This window comes from Peromyscus californicus, unplaced genomic scaffold, assembly GCF_007827085.1.
Source record: "Peromyscus californicus insignis strain IS unplaced genomic scaffold, ASM782708v3 Scaffold_4__1_contigs__length_199733344, whole genome shotgun sequence".
In the NCBI taxonomy this organism is placed as follows: domain Eukaryota; kingdom Metazoa; phylum Chordata; class Mammalia; order Rodentia; family Cricetidae; genus Peromyscus; species Peromyscus californicus.
The window spans coordinates 99,186,194-99,208,100 of NW_026294562.1; the positions used below are offsets into that span (position 1 = coordinate 99,186,194).

The following is a 21,907-nucleotide window of genomic DNA, read 5'->3' on the forward strand; positions in this document are numbered from 1 at the left end:
TGAAGCATATGGTACCTTGTTGCTATTTATATACCCTGATACAAACAGCATAGCAGAACATGTTTTTGAAAATTTAATTAGTTTTATTTTGTGTATATGAGTGTTTAACTTGCATGTATATCCATGGCCTCATGTATGAAGTGTTAACAGAGGCAAGAAATGGACATTGGATCCTAGAACCTAGTGAGATCCAGTCTCTCTAATTTTGTTTTGTTTTGTTTTTTGTTTTTGTTTTTTGTTTTTCGAGACAGAGTTTCTCTGTGTAGTTTTGTTGCCTGTCCTGGATCTTGCTCTGTAGACCAGGGTGGCCTTGAACTCACAGAGATCCACCTGGCTTTGCCTCCCCAGTTCTGTGATTAAAGGCATGAGCCACCACCGCACTGCCTATCTCTCTAATTTTTTGATAAATAGATAAAGTAACAATAAGAAAGGAAACTGATGTTGTGGCCTGATGGGATGTAGAACAGATTATCTTATGTAATTGTTTAGGGAGAAATGTTGAAATTATATTAACATCTAAGAAACTTAAAAAGTAAAAGAAAACTAAGGACTTTTCAGTTTTTCAGGTTTTATTATTCACAATGGAAAGACAATTTCAAGGCTCCTTCCATATTGGAAGATAGTAATATGCTTTTAAGGAATGTATTTTTGTACTCTTTAATATGGTTTATCTATGATTAAAATAGAGAAGACAAAACAATTATTTTGTTTCAAATATATGTACCCTCTAGTTGTGTTATTGCCTTCAGGCAAATCTGCAGGAGAGATGTTGATCAGCTTTACTAGATTTAAATGAATAACAATTGCTAATTCCCCCAAATGCCTTAATTCCACCATAAATGTTACCAGATGTCTTCTTTCTAGTATATATAAAGTAGCTTAGTGATAGATCAACCAATAAAGATTAAAATTGGATTAAAATGTAACTGATTTACTGCAATTCCAAAAACTTTTTACAGTGTTGTGGAAAGTTCATTTTAGTAATTAGTATAGAAATTTTATTGACATACACTAAGAAATAAATAAAAACAAGTGAGGCTAGAGTTTTCCTGCCTTGCCCACAGTCAGGACAAATCTCTCTCACCTGCCAGTCCCGCAGCCACTCAGACCCGACCAAGTAAACACAGAGACTTATATTGGTTACAAACTGTATGGCCGTGGCAGGCTTCTTGCTAACTGTTCTTATAGCTTAAATTAATCCATTTCCATTCATCTATACCTTGCCATGTGACTCGTGGCTTACCGGCATCTTCACATGCTGTTTCTCATCGTGGCGGTTGGCAGGTCTCTGACTCAGCCTTCCACTTCCCAGCTTTGTTCTCCTCCTTGTCCCACCTATATTTCCTGCCTGGCCACTGGCCAATCAGTGATTTATTTATTGACCAATCAGCAACACACTTGACATACAGACCACCCCACAGCACTTCCCCTTTTCTTTTTTTTTTCAAAAAGGAAGGTTTTAACCTTAACAAAGTAAAATTACATATAATTTGGGAATTTGGGCGTAGCTTCTCTTTCTACTTCCTGCTGGAGTGGGGCGCTCAATATTATGGGGACACAAAGAAAATTTTAGGATTATGGAATAGTTCATGAGGCTGTATTGTCTGAACCAGTTGCCTTCAAACCATTCTGGATGTTGGATCATCTGGACCATGGTGTCATCGGAGAACTTTCAGGGGGTCTTGGCTGCTCAAACATAATGTATCTTAATCTGGAACAAATCCATAGCCTCTGGCTTTCTGTGGGAACAAAAGCAGAGACTCTTTTCCAAAGCAACATATCCTTATATCCAAATTTTGAAGTCAAGGTATCTTTAAAATATACATATTGGTTTAACTCAACATCTTTTACGATCAAATGTTTTTCTGTAGTTAAAAATCCCAAAGACAACACAATCCAGATTCTCTGTGTAATATTCATCTTTACGTGGCTTATTTTTTATATTAATTTTACTGTCTCTTTAAAGACTTTATTTTTTAAACTATGTATTTGTTTCTATAACTGTATATATCACATTTTTGTCTCTTTCAAGCCTACGTATATTTTACACACATTGTAAACTATTACATCTGAATCTGTCATATTGTGAATCTATTGCTTTCAACTGCAGCAGCTGTGGCTGCTGGCTCCTCCCACCTCAGCTTCCCAGCATGGCTACCTTTAACACCAGCTCTGTGAGCTATCATGGGTCTATGCTTTTATCCAAGCAACATGTAATCCAGAAACCTCTTTTTTTGTTTTGTACTAGCAAAGGCTAAATCCATCACGCAGCTTAATGTGCCACTTGCAGAGGCCTCATTTCCGCCATACTGCAGGTCAAGCCGTGCATGCTAGGAACCCGCCAGTAGCTCAAACCAGCACCTGCCACTCATTTGAGAGACAATTAGGAAGCTGTTTTTAGCTCCGTTTTAGAATCTTTTTTCTCAGTTTTTAGGTGGAAACTCTTGTCACCACGTTGGGCGCCATTTGTAGCAAGAGTTTTCCTGCCTTGCCCACAGTCAGGACAAATCTCTCTCACCTGCCAGTCCCACAGCCGCTCAGACCCGACCAAGTAAACACAGAGACTTATATTGGTTACAAACTGTATGGCAGTGGCAGGCTTCTTGCTAACTGTTCTTACAGCTTAAATTAATCCATTTCCATTCATCTATACCTTGCCATGTGACTCGTGGCTTACCGGCATCTTCACATGCTGTTTCTCATCGTGGCGGTTGGCAGGTCTCTGACTCAGCCTTCCACTTCCCAGCTTTGTTCTCCTCCTTGTCCCACCTATACTTCCTGCCTGGCCACTGGCCAATCAGTGATTTATTTATTGACCAATCAGCAACACACTTGACATACAGACCATCCCACAACAAACAAGTGTAAATTTAATGAATTACATTTTATTATTTTATAATTGGAGTGCAATTAGAGATCAAATGTACCTTTGAAAAATCTGGAATTTATGTTTAAATTTGTTATTTTGTGTTTACAAGTTAAAATCAAGAATTTACTACAAAAGTACATAGTCAAGGTCTAAAAAAGCATGCCCTAACTTGATCTAATAAAACTTGAAAAGATTTATGAGTAATGTTTTTAATGGACTCAACAAATATTTATTAAGTACTTTGTTCCATGTTGGGTACAAATATTCAGTTATAATCCCTGAGAAATACTTGTGAGAATCAGTGTTTCTATATAGGCACTTTATTTTTATTTATGTGTATGCATGCATGTGTTTGTATGCATTTTCAGTGTGGCTATACATATAGGCCAGAATAGAGGTCAAATCACCTGGAACTTCAGTTACTGGCACTGTGAGCCACCCAACATATGTAGTGGGAACCAAACTCAGGTACTCTACAAGTGCAGCAAGCACTTCAACTACTAAGCCATCACAGCAGGCTTAAGATTATTTCATTCCTACTGGTAGGCTAGCTTTTATAGTGTTGAAAGGTGCTATGCACTCTACCACAGAAGTATAGTATCAGCAACCTTGCCCTACTGTGAAACCTGGATCTACAGTAATGACAGGTCTGATAAGACATGCATACTCATGGAATTATGAACAAACATCATCGAAGTAAATAAGCACATTCTGACTGCATTTAAAAATCGTATTCTACAAGATGTAACCAATAGCTATCATTCTTATTGAGCCAACAACCTGTGTCTAGATAGGTCATAGTCCCTAGGGAAGAACCTATTACTATTATTCTGCTACATGGACAGAATATTGAACCAATTGCTAAGGACTTACCATTATACCCATAGATTATTGCATCTCTTAATAATCATCAAAGAGGCTTCTATTTGCAGTCAATAACTAACACTGTGACTCACAACTAGCGAAGGTACAGAAAATAAGAGGCTTGAGAATATTCATCCCTAAATAGAACATCAATAATATACCCTTTCCTCTCAAGAATCAGGTGATGGATGAGTACAATGAAACAATGTTTTTTGAACCCAGCCAAACAGCTGCCTATATGAACTTATATCATAATGCTTGTCTCAGCAAACACAAGATCTGTGAAAGCTCAAGGCAGACCAGATCTCTGTATGAGGTTGGAAATGGGCACTAGTCCCACCCCTAACTGAGGAGCTGTTGGTAAATGATAGCTGTCAAGAGAGAGGAGGAGTCAGTTTTCTCTAAGAGTGTATCCCTTGGCAAGATCAGAATCCAGTGAGAGGCCACACAGTGTTTGGACTGCACAAACGGGTCTTGATGGATGTTAAAAATAAAGGACACAAACTTAAGAGGTTATAGAAGGAAGGTTGATCTGGGAAGAATTTAGTGAGAAGGGTGAATAAAATAAAAACATATACAAAATTCTCAGATCACTAATATAATTATTAAAAATAAATATCCTACTTAGCTAAAGTAGATATCCCTGTATCATGTGTCATAAGACATTATACCTCTTTTCAAAGATACTTCAGTTAGACTTATGGTTCAGCACAGTTCAACCTTCATTATTTTTCTAAAAGAAGATTATGGGTTCAATTCGGTTTCCTAACCAACAACGTTATTAGAAATTTATTTTACTTTTTTATTACTTGAGATTTTCATAGAAATATAATTTGCATTGATCAAATCTACCTCCTATTTATTCCCCACTGAGTTTAGCCCCCAACTTCATGTGCTCATCTTTGAAGGCCCCTGAATCCACTTAGACTTGTGTGAGTGCATGGGGTAGGACTATCAAATTGGAGCATGAGTAACTTCTCTTGGATTGAGTCCCTGAAAAAAACCGACTCTCCCTCTTTCAGCAATCATCACTGGCAATAGCTCCTCAGATTGTTTTAAGATGTCAAAACCTCTTCCCAGGTCCATGCTGGGATTTTGGCTGGCTTGATTCTGTGCAGGTCTTGTGTATACAGTTACAGCTACTGTGAGGTCATGTGTGTTAGTGGCCTTGTCATTCCAGCAGGCAGTTTTCCCACAGGCGATTACTACCTCTGGTTCTTACAGTCTTACCACACTGTCTTCCACAATGATCCATGAGATTGAGTTGAGGGTTTGATGCCAATGTCCTCTCTACATTCCTTTTTTCTCTGTACACTGATCAGTTGTAGGTATCTATATTAATTGCCATCTGTCTTCTCTAAGAAGAAGCTTCTTTGATGACGGGTGAAAGATGCACTAACTAATGATTAGAAAGATAATAACTTTGTAGTGGAACACCTCATACTTTGTTTATTAAGCTGTAATATAGCATTAGGTTCTCCCCTAGGATCTTGACCTATCTAACCACCACTTTTGGCTCCAATTAATAGTACCCGGCATGAGTTCTGTCTTGTGAGATTGTGTGTTAAATCTAGTCAGAGAGGTTTTTGTTTCTCCCATAGAGTTTATTGTACCTGTGTGCTTATCTTGGCAGAGCAGTTGTTAGTATAGCTGACAGAGTTCACAGCTTGGGGTTGCTGTTGATTGTTTTTGTCCCCCAGTAGCATGAAGAGAATCATCTAGCATCATGAAAGCTATTTGGGATGAATCTGGATCCTACATATATAAGAGAATATGACAATTTGTCTTTTAAAATTTTAATTCTTTCAACGTAAGTTTTTTTAATTCTATAGATGTCAAAAGACAGAAAAACAATGTTTTGATACAACTCAGTATATCTTCATTTAAAAAGTTATATATAAATATGTTTACATAATTATAACTAAAGAAGAAGCGGTCATGAATTATGGACAGAGTGGGGAAAACACAGGAGAAGTTGGATGGATATAATGATCTATATTACTCATGTAAGAAAATCTCAAAATATTAAATTAAATAAAAAACTTCTGTTAAGGGCCTGTGAGATGAGTCAACAGTTAAGACTGTTTGCATCTCTTTCAAAGGACACAAGTGTAACTCCCCTGTTGTGAAGCCCACTATTAACTCTAACACGAGTTTCAGGGCATCCAAGGCCCTTTTCTGGCATCTGCGGTCACCAAAACATTTGTTGCAAATAAACAAAGAGAGTCACAAGTAGGCATATATGAAATTAGTAAAAAAATTCAGATGCAACTAGAATATCAGCAGCATATTAAACACTAGGCACAGTGGCCTGGCTTCATCTCTCCTGTACAGGTATTTCTTAGACAACTACAGTTTCTATGAATTGATGAGTGAAGTTTTCCTATCATTGTACACTAGACATTGGTCTTCCTTGATCTCTGGCTCTTGCTATCTTTCCATTTTATTTTTAGTTATAGTCCCTGAGACATGGAGAAGGGTATGATAAAGATGTCCCATTTGTGGCTCAGCACTCCAGAATCACTACTTCTCTGTACTTTGACAAGTTATGAGTTTATGAGGGGTAGGAAGGAAAGTAAAAGTGAATTTAATTAATTTAGAAGGTAAGAGGAGGATATCAGGATAATTATAATCAAAATTCATTTGATGAAATGATCAAAGAGTTAATAAAATATAAAGAATATATAATATTTAAGTAGCTAATATTTATAGTAAATGGAGAAACCAAAAATTATTCCCCATAAAATAATAAACTTGACAAATGTTCTGATCTTATTACTTTTATTTAATATAGTGCTTGAATTCTTCATTGGAGCAATAAGGGAAGAAAACGAAAGATATTAAATGAACATATGAATTACAACAATGACGAGCATGGTACAACTACCCTAAAAGTGTCGTGAAATGCCATAGTTGCAGTCTTTCCTTGGTGGCAATCAACAGCTTTTTAACTGGATTTGGCAAGAAGAAAATCTTGTCTGGTACTGGAAATCCAGACAATTATCTGAGGCTTGTAAGGTCCTGGGTCCTAGAGGAGAAGTTATAGCCAACACTCTATTAAACTAGCATAATTCTTAACCTCATTCTAAATGTTTATGCTTCTACCCATAGTTCAGTGTAGCTTTTGTCACAAAGAATCTTCTCTGCAACAGATAGAAACCATTACAGAAAATCACAACCAATCAAAAAGCAGAATATAAGTGGTTGTGGGTGCCTAGTCCTGGTTGATCCATTCATAATGCAGCTCCAAGATTCAGGAAATATTGAGGGAAATGAATTTTAAAAGCCAGAGGAACAGAATTTTGACTGTGAGAGCACATCTCCTAGAAATGTCATGGAAACTATACCCATGAAGTCTCAATAACGTGGCTGCCTGAACAAGATCTGAACAAGGACAACACAAACAGACCTGTGAATATGGAAGGGGATACATCTCATGGGGCACCAAGCCTAGACAAAAACCTACAGGAAACTCTGGAATGCTGAGAATGGGAGAAAATAGTTTGCCCAGGAAACAGCCACACAATTCAAGAGTCAATATCAAGTGATCAACCCTGAAATCATACCCTATTTAGACTGAGCAAGGTGCATTTATATATTTAATGCTATACATACATATGAGTGTGTGTGTGTGTGTGTGTGTGTGTGTGTGTGTGTGTGTGTGTGTGTGTGTGAATGACAACATATAAGAAAAAGAGGCCAGAATATAGGATTAAATAAGGTACAGGTTACATGGGAGTGGTTGAAGGGAGGAAATGAAAAAAAGAAAATGAAGTACTTATTTATATATATGCATAATTATATATATAAAATAAAAATAAATGACATATATTTGTTACAAAATATTTTTATTTTTTGAGATCATAATATAATTACATCATTTCCCTCCTCTGCTTTCCTCCTTCAAAACCCTTACATACATCCATTCTTGCTCTCTTTCATATTCAAGGACCCATTTTCATTAACTGTTTTTACATACATATATTCACATGTAATATATATGTATTGGTAATACATTGATAAATGTAATTAAAATGAAAAATAATTCAGTGAATTTATCATATGGCATCTAACTCTAAATTCAACTAATCATAATATATGCCGAAAACGTGGTCTCTCCTTTGTTATTTAATTATATCAATGGCTCAATTTCAGAAAACTTCAGTTGTGAAAAGAGGAAAACATTTGAAGCTCATAGAAATGACTTCAATAATTAGTAGACAAATATCTCTAATTTTCTAGACGGGATACAAGTACTGTTCTTTTTTAAAAAATAATAATTTAAAATGTACATGGAAAAGCAATACCCAATTTTCCAGAGAAATAAATTAAATTATTTATACAATATATAATATGCTCTCTAGACGTTTTATCTAGACTTAACAGATTTTTTTCTTTACACAATGAGGCAATAATTTTGATTCATATTTATCTTTTTTATGTCTTTTCTTATATTTAATTGAGAATTATAAAGAAATTTAGTGTTATATGTCTTACATCTCTTTAAAGAAACTAGTGATGCTTTGTAATTTTTAACACATTCATCACACTTTCAACTAGTAGTATTCTCTTCAAGGAATTATATGTACCTTTAGTAGCCTATCATAAGTTGTACCCCATCCTTTACAATATTGTTACTTTTCACTTCTATCATTCATATGGTAACATATATTATTTTAGTTTGAATACTTCTTTGACACACTAGCTATATGTTAAGCATTTGAAACAAAATGGATGCTTTAGCTTTATTCTTTTCTAGTATATTCTTTCTTCATATATACTTACGTCTTTTATTTCCTTAAATTTCCGTATATCAGACGAATTGTGTTTAACATTCCTATACAACACAACATACCTGCTTCAAATGTTCTTATTTCAAGTAAGTTCATGTTGTCTATATTTACTGACTTACCAGATGTTGAAGTAGCAATTTGCAGGCTAACTTTACTTCTCTGGTGAAAGGAAGAGACATGATCAATTTTGAATTTTTTCACAAAAATGGAAGTAGTATAAAATGCTTTAAAAATTTCAGACTACACTAGACATAGAAAGATAATACTTGAGCACAACAAAGGATATATATTGTTCATTCACTGGCTTGATCTCGTACAACTATTATATTGGTTGCCACAGATGCTGTGAATTACTATGAAGTAAGGACTACAGTGACAGTATTCAAACTTCTACATATGAAATATAAACTGAAACCATTGTATATATTTTTCCTTGAAGTTTCTCACTAGATATAGAGACAGTATATTAAATATACTTAAATCTACAGACAGAGAAATTGACAGGAAGCTATATTACGATGGGTAATATGTACAAAATCTGAAGCAGAACTGTGTAAAGTGAAGATATTGAATTAAAAGATAAATTAGACATGGTTTACATGAAATTAAAATAGAAGACTAATACACAAATATTGCATCACACCATAAACTCCTTCTATGAAAAATAACACAAAATAGAAATAGCATTTTACAATGGCATCATAGCAAAAAATTAAAGCCCCATTATTTCATGAGGCATACTTTTCCATCACAAATGTTATTTAAATAATTTAGTACTCAGTAATTTTCAAGTGTGAGAAGAGGCTCAGCACTCGGTCCCGAATCTGTTTTGTCTTGATACCATACACCAAGGGATTGACTGTGGGGGGCACTAGAAGGTACAGGGTGGACAAAATGATATGGACACTTGGAGATACATTCTTGCCAATGCGATGAGTTAGAAAGCTAAACAATCCAGGTGTATAGAAGGCAAGAATGGTACACAAATGGGCAGCACAGGTGCCCAGGGCTTTAGAGCGGGCATTCTGGGAAGAAAGTCTGAAAACTGCTTGGAGAATTTTTACATAGGATGTGGCTATCAGCCATAGATCCAATAATATCACCGAAAGGGCCACTGAGATTCCATATGCTCTGTTAATGAGAGTGTTGGCACTGGCTAATTTCACCACAGCCATATGCTCACAGTAGGCATGATGGATAATATAGCTTGTGTAGTAGGGCAGCCTCTTAATAAGAAGAGGACAAGGCAAAACCATGAACAGAGCTCGGCTCAAGCCAACAAAGCCCAGTTTAATAACCATAGATGTTGTAAGAATGGTTGAATAATGTAGTGGGATGCAAATGGCCACAAAACGATCAAAAGCCATGGCTACCAAGATGGCTGACTCAAAAATACACAGTGTGTGGATAAAGTACATTTGAGTTAGACAGACATCAAACTCAATCCAGTGTTCATTAAACCAGAAAATACCAAGCATTTTCAGGGCTGTGGAACAGGTAAGTAATATATCATTCATTGCCAACATGCAAAGGAAGAAATACATAGGCTGGTGGAGGCTTGGTTCTAGTTTGACAGTAACAATGATTATGCTGTTCCCCAGGAAGGTCAGGACAAACAGGAAACAGACAGGAATGCTGATGAAGCAATGAAAATCTTCCAAGCCAGGAATACCAACCAGGTAGAAAAATGAAATGTAGTGATGTGTTGTATTGTTTACCATATTATAACTGGGAATATTTCAAGTTTAGTAAATAATAACTAGGATAATCTCCAAAATGCAGAGATCGGATTGCAAAGCATTTCTTTCAAGGATCTTACATTTGGAATCTAGAACTGCAAACCTAGATCTCCACAACGCTAGAAAGGCTCAGGTAAACTAACCCATCCTATAGAGCATCAGCAACTTTATCTGCAAAAGAAAATATTAAAATTAATTACATATGTTAGTTTTTGATTTTATCAGTTGATATTTAATTAAACCTTACTGCAAGTTTTCCATTTTTTTATGGAAAGTGAAGTTAATAAAATAACTGTAATTGTATTTAAGCTAATGATTTTTGAGAAACTGTAATAAAATATGGAGACATAAACAAAACATGCAAATGCTACAATTAGAAAATATTTTGATATATCATTCTTTAAAATGCTGCTGTTAGTCTTGCTATCATAACTATATATGTGAGCATTCAAATAAGGTATAATAAGATAAAGAACATCATAGACAGTAGATAATTTAACATCCATCATAGACAGTAGATAATTTAACATCCATCAAAGTCAAATTTATACATATTTCATATTTTAAGTGTAAAAATACATATTTAAATATCTTCTTAACTTTTTTATTTTAGCATTGAAAAGTCATTCATTTGGTCAAAATTAAATAGTTCCCATGTGTAGACTGGATCTTACTAGGTTCTAGGATCTAATGCCCATTTCTTGCCTTTGTGAACACTTCATACATGAGGCCATGGATATACATGCAGGTTAAACACTCATATACACACAATGAAACTAATTAAATTTTCAAAAAAAGATGTTCTGCTATCCTGTTTGTATCTAGGTATATAAAGATAACAACAAGGTACCATATGCTTCACAAATCTCAGCAACAGGATTTGGTAAAATGTAAGTAGTTCCCATGTATAGATATGGTTTATTTTAAGAGACAGATATACTAAAGCAACAGAAAAAAGAGAAGCAAAATCAGATTGATCATGTTAAGGTTGCACTCTTCTATAGGAAAAGGAGGAGTAGGAAGAAGAGGAGGTGGGGTATGACCAATAGGATTGTTGATAATTAGCTACCATAAGGACAACACAGGCTGCCTTTCCTTTGTAATGGCTAACACATGGCATATCTATGTCACACAAATAAAAACTTTTCTGTTTGGGAAATTTTACTATTTCTACCGACTTACTTGATGGAAATGCGATCTATCAATAGGTTCGAGTTTCATTTTGGGGACTTGGAAGTTTATTAGAGATAGCTCAAGTTTGGTTTTTAATATGTTCAGGGAAAGAGATTACTCTAAAATTATGGTCTTCTACGACTTTTACTAAACAAGATTAACCTCTTATAGATGATCAAACATACAACTGACAATTTGGATATAACAGGGCTTTATTTTAAGCACAGTTGTGACCATGATAGGTAAATTAGTACACCTTCATTTTTTTCTCATAGTTTGGTGAAGACATCTTACTGATATAAATAATATAATTGTTCTTGCTAAATATGTACAATAATTACAAGCTTATCACTGTTTCCTATAAGCTTATCTCCATGACAAAAATGTGTATATTCTGTTTCAAGAGAAAAGAAGCAAAGCCATTTTCTCTAAAACATCTTTTCCTAGGTTCCTAGGAGTACATATTTGCTGACATTTTATTTGGTGGCAACACTAGTCACCCAGTCATAAACATCAGATGTCTTAAAAGGGTCCTTGTCACCTGGATTCTACTAACTCTGATGTTTCACCCACAGTTGCTAACTCTCATCCTGTTAGTTTTCCTCCTTTTCCATCCAATGTCAGTTTCATTCATCAGACTTGGAGCACAAGAAGGAACTCACAGAAAGCCAATAAACAGACAATCAGTTCTCAGGGCAAACCAGAAGCTCTTAGCATATTGTTTATTTTCACAAGCATTTCAGCTTTTACCTAAAGCCTAAGATGGACAGCATACTCACAGTTATTGTCCAAACTGCCTTTTCTTCAACAACAGTCTTGGAATAGTCTTTCCAATTTGTGTCAGGAGTAACATAATAGGAAATCACCCCATAACAGAAAATGTCATAATTATTTCATGAACAATAAGATCTTTGGAAATAATTACTTCATAACTAGCTAATATAACTATTCAGATACATACTAGTTATCATTCAAATATGTAACACATAATGCCATTTCTTTGTGTTCAGCATTCTTATCTCATTTGCCTTTATCTTCTCTGTATGGGATATTGTCATATGACCTATGATACAGTGATGATGGTGTTGCATCATGTAGGCAGCACTCTGTAAAGCCAGTAGCCCTGGTTCTTTTATGCAAGTCCAATGCTCAGGGGGCCCCTCAGATTCACAGAGGAGCTGTCCCTTGGAAAACCCAGAGTCACACAGAAAATGATTAGAACAGCATGTAGCACAGAAGGGTGCAATCTCCCCATGCTCAGTCATGTTATCTAATCCTGTACATTCTACAAGTCTTGTACGTTAAAGTGAGATAATCTTCATCCTCTATGCCTTAATTTCATTTTCCTTTTCTGTCAGGATGCTTTATTTGACAATTCTTTGGAGCTTTGCTCTACTTTATTGTATATGAATTTAATTCAATAACTTAGAGGAATGAAATCTCATCATTACAGTAAAGAAAGATGGATGACCCTGGAAGAAACTATGTGAAATTCACCAGGCATAGGAGGATAAACCTTAAGCTCTCACTCATATCTGTCACTTAGAAAGGTTGATCTCATAGAGGAGGTTAGAAGAATGGTTACCAGTCCATAGAAAGTGTAAAGGAGAAGGTGACAAGAGCTTTGTCAATCGTTGTACTGAATCTAGTTAGATAGGAGGAGAAGCACCTTCTTATTCACAATTGCAAAGTCAAATGACTCAAGTGAGAACATTGTATTACATGTTTCAACACAGTGAAAGAGAAGATTTTCAATGTTTTCACCACAAAATATACAGTGTTGGAAGAGTGGATCTAACTGTCCTGATTTTATCATGATTCCACGTGTAGTTCTGTTCACTGAAATCACTCAATGTACACTCAGTAAGCTTATATAGTAGTTACATAACCCTATTTTAAGAAATTTATTTAAAAGATAAGAGAATATCTTTTTACATTTTTTCATGTAAATTTAGAAGTTTTGTCTGTATTTAGACCAGTGTTTAATCCCAAATTACTGTGTATTTATGATTTCACTTGAGGTCAAAATCACTGTGATTTATGTTGTTCATTTCTACTTCTACCATTATTTATGATAGATATTTTACTGTATTATTCAAAAATTTTACAAGACTCTATTAGCCATACAAATGTAATTCATATACATATGGATGCTGGAGATTCCCTTCACAGTGATTTTTTTTATTTAGAAATTTTTCCATGTCAAGCTCTCCCATGGGGAGTCAGCAGAGCCTGGCACACTCAGCTGAGGCAGGTCCAAGCCCTTCCCTCATGCACCAAGGCTGTGCAAATTGTCACACCCTAGGAACTGGGCTCCAAAAAGCCCACCCATGGAAGAGGGAAGAAGGAAGGGGGGATCTGTGGTGGTATGTAAAGCAAATAAAAAAATTAATAATAATAAAACAGATAAAAAAGAATTTTTTTATTTATTTTACATACCAATGACAGATCCCCATCTTCTCTCCTCCCACCCCTCCAGCCGACCTCTCCCACCCTTTCCCTCCTACAAGAAGGTAAGGGGAGTCAGCAGAGCCTAGTACATTCCGTCAGAAAAGCTATGAATCCACAAGGTAAATTAGAATCTTTCAATGAATATAGTTATAAATTATTAAACTAGCTTCTATGGATTTGTAAACAAACTTGGTATATTATTACATGTCCAGGTTTCTGCCCACATGAAACTGGCATAGGAAATGATAGCAAAGTAGTTGGTACACTTATATTTCATTGAGTTAAAAGTTTTTTTTTAGGCTTTAGGAAAAGGTTTATCAGACAGTAAGCATTCATAATTGTATTGAACAATTATCATTTAATATGTATATATATATATATTGCATTGCCAATTCCTATGTTGATATGTGATTTGTCTTCTATTAAAATATCTGATGTTTTCTCTGCTGTTATAAAACAATGCCAGAGAATGCAAATTTTCAATCTCAGGTATGTGATGAAACTGTGGACTAAAAATAATTATATTTTAAGGAATAGCTACAAAATTTTAGTTTAAAGATATTTATATTTCTGGGTTTTTGTTTCTTTGTTTGTTTGTTTTGGTTTATTTTTTTTTTATTTTCGAGACAGGGTTTCTCTGTAGAGCTTTGCACCTTTCTGGGAACTCACTCTGTAGTCCAGGCAGGCCTCACAGAGATCCGCCTGCCTCTGCCTCCTGAGTGCTTGGATTAAAGGCGTGCACCACCACCACCTGGCTAAGGATATTTATATATGTTACATGTGTGTCCTGAAACTGAAAAACAAATGCATTTTATTCCTTACTAGAACTAAGGAAGAGATAAAAGGTAAGCAGAAGTGGAGAGGAGAGAGTGGAAGAGAACAAGAGAGCTAAAGAGAGGGAAAGGGAAATGTGCACAGGAAAATGGGATAAACTCAGAGTGTGTTGGTGTGATGACATGCCACACTTCCTTGCTAATACTAGTGTTATCTGGAGAGGAGGCATTTTATTTGTATTAAAATATTATTTGTATGTTAATAAATAAAGTTGCCCGGGGGTCAGAGCTATTAGCAAGCCATAGGAAAGCAGGGCAGTGGTAGCGTACGCTTGTAATTCCAGCACTTGGTAGGCAGATCTGGGTAAGTCTCTGTGTGTTCAGGGATACAGCCATTATTGGATACACATGCCTTTAATCTCAATACCAATCATGGAAAACCTGGAGGCCTATACAGACAGGCCGTGAGGAGGCGGTCATGTGGTTGGGTTTACAACCAATGAGAAGGCAGGACAGGAACTCTATATAAAGACTTTAACACAGGGGTAGCTCTGGTTCGGAGAGGTAGGACTACCGCAGGAGGAAGGGTAAGGTTTTAGCTCTTAGCTCTGACCTCTTGGCTTTCTTCTTTGCATTGGTTTTGTGTTTATTATTTAATAAGAAGGTTGGATACATCTACATTTGGCGCCCAACGTGACAAGAATTCATTAAAAACCGCGGCTTGGCTTGGCGGCAGGTCCGGTTTCCAGCCTGGGCGGCCCGGCTGCCTAGCTTGGGCCCAGGCCTGACTGACCCGCAGCTGGAGCTACAAACAACTCAGACCTGCCCTGCTGAACAGGGCCCCTGCCTGTAAAGCCAAGGCTTGACTCGGCTCAAGTGGCTCTCTCTCTCTCTCTCTCTCTCTCTCTAGCTGGATTCACACCTCGAACACCAGGTGGCTGTGAAATTCCCTGGGATTCTACTCTTCTACCCAGACTTGGTAAGTCAATTAACATATCTATTTAAAAAAATTTTTTTTTCTACATTTAAAAAAAAATGGGCTTTATGTGTACATTGGAAGAAAATTGGGCTTTGTTTGAAATTTTAGGCACTCTGACAATGGAACAACTATATGAAAAGATTAATATTGATCGAATCATTCAGTTTATGACTTTTCTTATCCTCATTTTACTATTTAAAAAGATCGTCAACTTAAGTGCCAGGATAACAGTCTTAGAAAAACTTGTTAAACCGGTAAAAATGAATTATAGAGAAATTCAAATTCAGACAGAAGAAATAAATAGTGAAGTTGTTTCAAAATTGGATCATAAGGTTACAGAAAGAAAGCCAGTTTTCACACAATCACCCTTAATTTATCCAATAGCCGTACAGCAGCTACCTGATGAAGAGAATGAACAAAATACTTGGGTTCCAGTTGAAATGTTAGACTTACGAAGATTTAAGGAGGCAATAGCATCTTATGGCATGCACTCCCCATATGTAAAGCAAATGTTAAACACCTGGTCAACTTGTAATAGGATTCTACCAAAGGACTGGCGGGATTTGGCACAGGCTGTTCTTGAACCCGGACAAAATCTCCAGTGGAAAATGTGGTTCCGTAATGAGGCTAAAAATATAGAAAGACAATGGAGGGATAGCGGAATACAAGTCTGCCAGGATCAGCTTATTGGCGAAGGCCAATATGCTTCAGTACAAACACAATGTTCATATGATGTCCAAATCCTAGTTCTATGTAAAACGGCAGCTTTGAATGCATGGGACAGAGTTGAAGAACCAGGAAAAAAAAACTGAGTCATTTACAAAGGTTATACAGGGCCCCAAAGAATCTTTCACAGATTTCTTACAAAGATTGACTTCAGCAGTACAAAAAATGGTCCCGAATTCAGAGGCTAGTCAGATAATAATTGAATCTTTAGCCTTTGAGAATGCAAATGCAGCGTGCAAAAGAATAATCAGGCCGTTAAAGGCAAGATCTGTACCTTTGGAAGATTGGATTAGAGATACAGTTAATGTAGAGGCTTATGACCATGATGATATGTGGGTAGGAAAAGCAATTTCAAAAGGTTTGAGCAATGTTAGATGTTTTGGATGTGGAAAGCAGGGACATTTGAAAAGGGATTGTAAACAGGTCATTCCTAGAAATAATGTTTATTCAAGGAACACTGGCAGTAGAATGCCCCTTCCTTCTGGAGTATGCAGAAGGTGTGGTAAGGGAAAACACTGGACCAACGAATGTAGATCAACAAGGGACAGACAGGGTAACCCTCTGCCTCGAGCTTCGGGAAACTCCCAGAGGGGCCTCAGGCAGGCCCCCACAGTAAATCCAGTTCAAACCTTTCCTGCAGTTGTAGAGGAAACCCCTACTCAAAGCAACTAAATAACCAACTGTCTATTGGAATAAATCATGTTAGTCGAGATGATGAAACAGAGAAAATAGGAAATACAGGAAAAAACATAAAGAAAATTTTTTGGCAAACTTCTATTAATGAACAAAGACCAAAACTAACAATAAAAATAAATGGTGTTTTGTTGTCTGGTCTGGTAGACACAGGTGCTGACATTACCATAATTGCACCAGAATTTTGGCATCCAACTTGGCCTCTTCAGGAGGTAAACATTCAACTCTTAGGAATTGGGACATTATCTAGAGTGAAACAAAGTGTAAGATGGCTTGAATATATAGGTCCAGAAGGACAGAAAGGAAAATTAAAACCATATATGGCTAACATAGCTATGAACCTGTGGGGTCGAGACTTGTTACAACAATGGAATACTCAGATTAATATCCCTCCAATCTCAGAAACAAATCATAAATTAGTACATGTTTCTGAGAGAAATATTAAAAGATATTATTCTAATGAGTGCTCACCAGCCATCCATGTCATACAAGAACAGGGCACAACAACTGATAATCTTCCAAAAACATTAACAGCTCTACCTTTAAAATGGTCAACAGACAAGCCTGTATGGGTTCAGCAATGGCCTTTAACAACAGAGAAACTCCAGGCTTTACAAGAGCTGGTGGAAGAACAGTTAAATGCTCATCATATTGAAGAATCAACCAGCCCTTGGAATTCTCCTGTATTATAAAAAAAAAAATCTGGTAAATGGAGAATGGTAACAGACCTTAGAGCAATTAACAAAGTAATTCAGCCAATGGGCTCTTTACAATCTGGAATTCCTTTACCTACTCTGTTACCAAAAGGCTGGCCTCTCATAGTTATTGATTTAAAAGACTGTTTCTTTTCAATACCCTTACAAGAAAAAGACAGAGAAAGATTTGCTTTCACAGTGCCTACTTATAATAATTCTCAACCGGTTAAAAGATTTCAATGGAGGGTTCTCCCACAGGGAATGTTGAATAGCCCAACTTTGTGCCAATATTTTGTAAAACAGCCATTAGAAGTGGTACGTAAAAAATTTCCTAAATCTATAATTTATCATTATATGGATGACATTTTATTAGCTGATTCAAATGCAGATACTTTAGAAAGAATGTTTGAAAAAGTAAAGAAAATTTTGCCTTGCTGGGGATTACAAATTGCTTTAGAAAAGGTACAAAAAGGAGATTCTATTAATTATTTAGGATATAAAATAGAACTTCAAAAAATTAGACCTCAAAAAGTGCAAATTAGGAGAGATCGACTACAGACTCTTAATGACTTTCAAAGATTATTTGGAGACATTTCTCATCTAAGAACTATTGTTGGGGTAAAAAATGATGAACTGAATAATTTGTTTAAAACCTTAGAAGGTGATAAGGACTTAAATAGTCCAAGAGAATTATCACCTGAAGCTGAGAAAGAATTGGCCTTGGTAGAAAAGAAAGTACATGAAGGGCACGTAGATCGTATTGATCCAAAGCTGGATTGCATTTTGGTTATTTTACCTTCTAGGCATTCCCCAACAGGAATATTAATGCAAAGGGAAGATATTATATTGGAATGGATATTTTTACCAAATAAACCAAATAAAAAATTAAAAACTTATGTGGAAAAAATCTCTGACTTGATTTGGAAAGGAAAATTGAGACTTCGTCAATTAGCAGGAACAGACCCAGCAGAAATTGTCGTACCTTTAACTAAGGAGGACATTGAAAAATTATGGATAGAAAATGAAGCTTGGCAAAAAGCTTGTAGTAATTTTTTGGGAGAAATTAACAGCAAATATCCCAAAAGCAATAGAATTGATCTTATAAAGAGAGCTGATTGGATCTTGCCTCGAATTGTGAGGAAAAAACCCATATCTGGAGTTCGTACATTTTATACAGATGCCAACAAACAAGGAAAGGCAGGTTACAAATCAGAAAATTTAAGTAAAGTGGTTCAAAGTCCTTATAATTCAGTTCAAAAATCAGAATTGTATGCTATTCTGTTGGTATTAATGGATTTTTCAGAACCTCTCAATATAGTAACTGACTCTCAGTATGCTGAAAGAGTAGTATTACATATTGAGACTGCAGAATTTATCCATGATGCTTCAGAATTAACTTCATTATTTATTCAATTACAAGATACAATCAGAAAAAGGAGTCATCCTTTATATATAACTCACATCCGATCCCATACTGGTCTGCCAGGCCCTCTAGCACAAGGCAATGATGAGATTGATAAATTATTGATAGGAAATGTGCTGGAGGCCTCAGAATTTCATAAAAAACATCATGTAAATAGTAAAGGTTTAAAAAAGGATTTTTCCATAACCTGGCAACAAGCCAAAGAAATAGTAAAGAAATGTCCTACTTGTTCCTTCTACAATCAAACACCATTACCAGCAGGATGTAACCCAAAGGGTACTCAGAGGAATGAAATCTGGCAGATGGACGTGTTTCACTTTGCAGAATTTGGAAAACTGAAATATGTACACCACACTATAGATACTTATTCAGGATTTCAATGGGCAACTGCTTTGAGTTCTGAAAAAGCTGATTCTGTAATCACTCATTTGCTAGAAGTTATGGCCATTATGGGTATACCTGCACAAATCAAAACTGATAATGCTCCATCATATGTCTCTGTTAAAATGAAACAGTTTTTTGCTTATTATAATATAAACCATGTTACAAGTATACCACATAATCCTACAGGTCAAGCAGTTATAGAAAGATCAAACAGAACTCTAAAGGACATGCTAAATAAACAAAAAGGAGTAACAAAAACCCCCAGAAATAGACTACATAATGCTCTATTAACTTTGAATTTTCTCAATGCCAATGAGAAAGGAACAACAGCTGCAGAGAGACATTGGATAATAGAAAAAACTACAGAATTAAATCAACCTATATACTTTAAGGATGTGCTGACCTCAGAATGGAAACCAGGGTATGTATTACGTTGGGGACGAGGTTTTGCTTTTATTTCTACAGGAGAAGATAAGCTGTGGGTACCATCAAAATTGATAAAGGTTCGATTTGAACAAGAGAGACCTCTTAATTAGAGGAGGTGATAGTTCATCAACTATCGTAAACATCCAATTTAAACTAACTTACACCAGTAACACATGCCTTTTCATTTAATCAGATAACTTGTCAAAAAGGAACATCCCCAAAAAACCTTGGGGAAAGGTTTTTGTTTTTGTCTTTTAGGAGAATGAAGGTTAAGGAATTTGAAGAACACTGGACAAATGAGACAACTGAAGAAAAGGAACAAATCATCTATCCTAAGAAACAGAGTGAAATGGCGTATGGGTATGTCATCTAAAAAAATTTTATGTCTTCCTAAATGTTTGTTTCTGCTTTTCTTTAAAGATTTAACACTATTTAACTTCTAATAGTCCCAGTTCAATTAAAATTTAAAGCTGACTTTGGAGTTGGAGAATGGCTCTCTCCTTCTTTAAACTCAAGCATGTTGTTAAAAGGAAAATGCAAACTCCCTGTATCATGCCAGAAGAAAAGAGCCATCTTCTGCTATGGGACAGGAGAAAAGTCAAATTAATTAAGGGACTATTCTATTACGAATCTCAACTCTTTGATTCTATTCTGATTCTTTAAACTTTTCTTAAAGTATGAATTTTATATCAAAATTTACAAGATCAATATATATAGATATATATACATTTTAAACTTTGTTAAGACATAAATGGTCATATAGAGTACTAACTAATTCTAAAAAGTCGCATATATAGTCTTTGTGTTCGAGTCTCTTATCAGTTTTTTGCAGGAAATCACGGTTAGGCCTAACATCAACTGAAGTCTCCAGGAAGAAGATGGGGCCCCACAACAACAACAATTCCACGTGGACAATAATAACATCACTAAGCTGACAAACATCATCTACAGATCAGCTTTGAACTACAAAGTGCTCAGAGCAATTTTGAGAAGAGCTAGCTGAGATGATCCAGTCTCAAAGACTACTTGAATAAGGATTTGAGATAAACCCTGAATTTTGGCATTATACACAGACTGGATAACGAAGGATATATTTACCTTTCCTAGAATTTGACAATTAACCTAAAATTTTTCTTTCAGGATAAAGATACCTTCGCCCATACCCAGCAGGAAGCAATTTCAAGAATACGACGCCCACATTCCCAAAGAGGTGGTGTGGGGCGGTTGGTTTTTTTTTGGTCTTTTAATGGGTTTTGGGTCTGGGATAATTTTCATTGATTAGGGGGGTTGGTTACAAGTTGCTGTCAAGGGTTAGGAAAAAGGCTAAGCAAAGGAGATTAGATTTAAGGTTCTTATTAAAAAAAAAAAGAAAGAAAGAAAGAAAAGAAAAATGTAAATACTTTACATTGGATTGGATTGTTTTATATTGTATACAAATTATATATATTGAAATTGATATTGTTAGAAAATGTTATATATATATTTTTCTAATTGTACCATTCATCTAACAATGTAATGCAATTTTCTGATCCTTGAATGTTATTACCAACTATTAGGATATAAAGAAATGAAAGTTAGTAGTTAGATATTATAATAGAACTTGTAGTTATATTAGGTATGTTTTTAAGATTGAGTAGATATATTTTAGATAGACAGGTTATCTTCAAGCCCTTCAGAGATCTACAGAATATGGCATTTAAAATGTTTTAATAACTTAGAAAATTTTTCTTTTTTGTTATGACTACGAGACATGTCGGCTCCTGGCAGTACCAATCTACTTCAGAGAAAATATGGGCATTGAAGAAACTGTATATGGAGTTAGCTTTCATTGTGGCAAAAGTTAGCCATTGGACAACAAAGTATCCTCGAATCAACAGGACAAAATGAACAGACAGGACATGAAACAAAGGACTACTGAT

At 35.6% G+C, this 21,907-nt stretch overlaps 1 protein-coding gene across 1 annotated transcript; it reads right to left on the bottom strand.

The window, feature by feature from the left end:
• Nucleotides 1-9,296: 9,296 nt before the first annotated feature.
• LOC128095628 (olfactory receptor 52K1-like) lies at nucleotides 9,297-10,247 on the bottom strand. The gene has a single exon (XM_052714781.1). The coding sequence runs from the start codon at nucleotides 10,245-10,247 to the stop codon at nucleotides 9,297-9,299; it is 951 nt and encodes a 316-aa protein (XP_052570741.1).
• Between the last annotated feature and the right edge of the window lie 11,660 nt (nucleotides 10,248-21,907).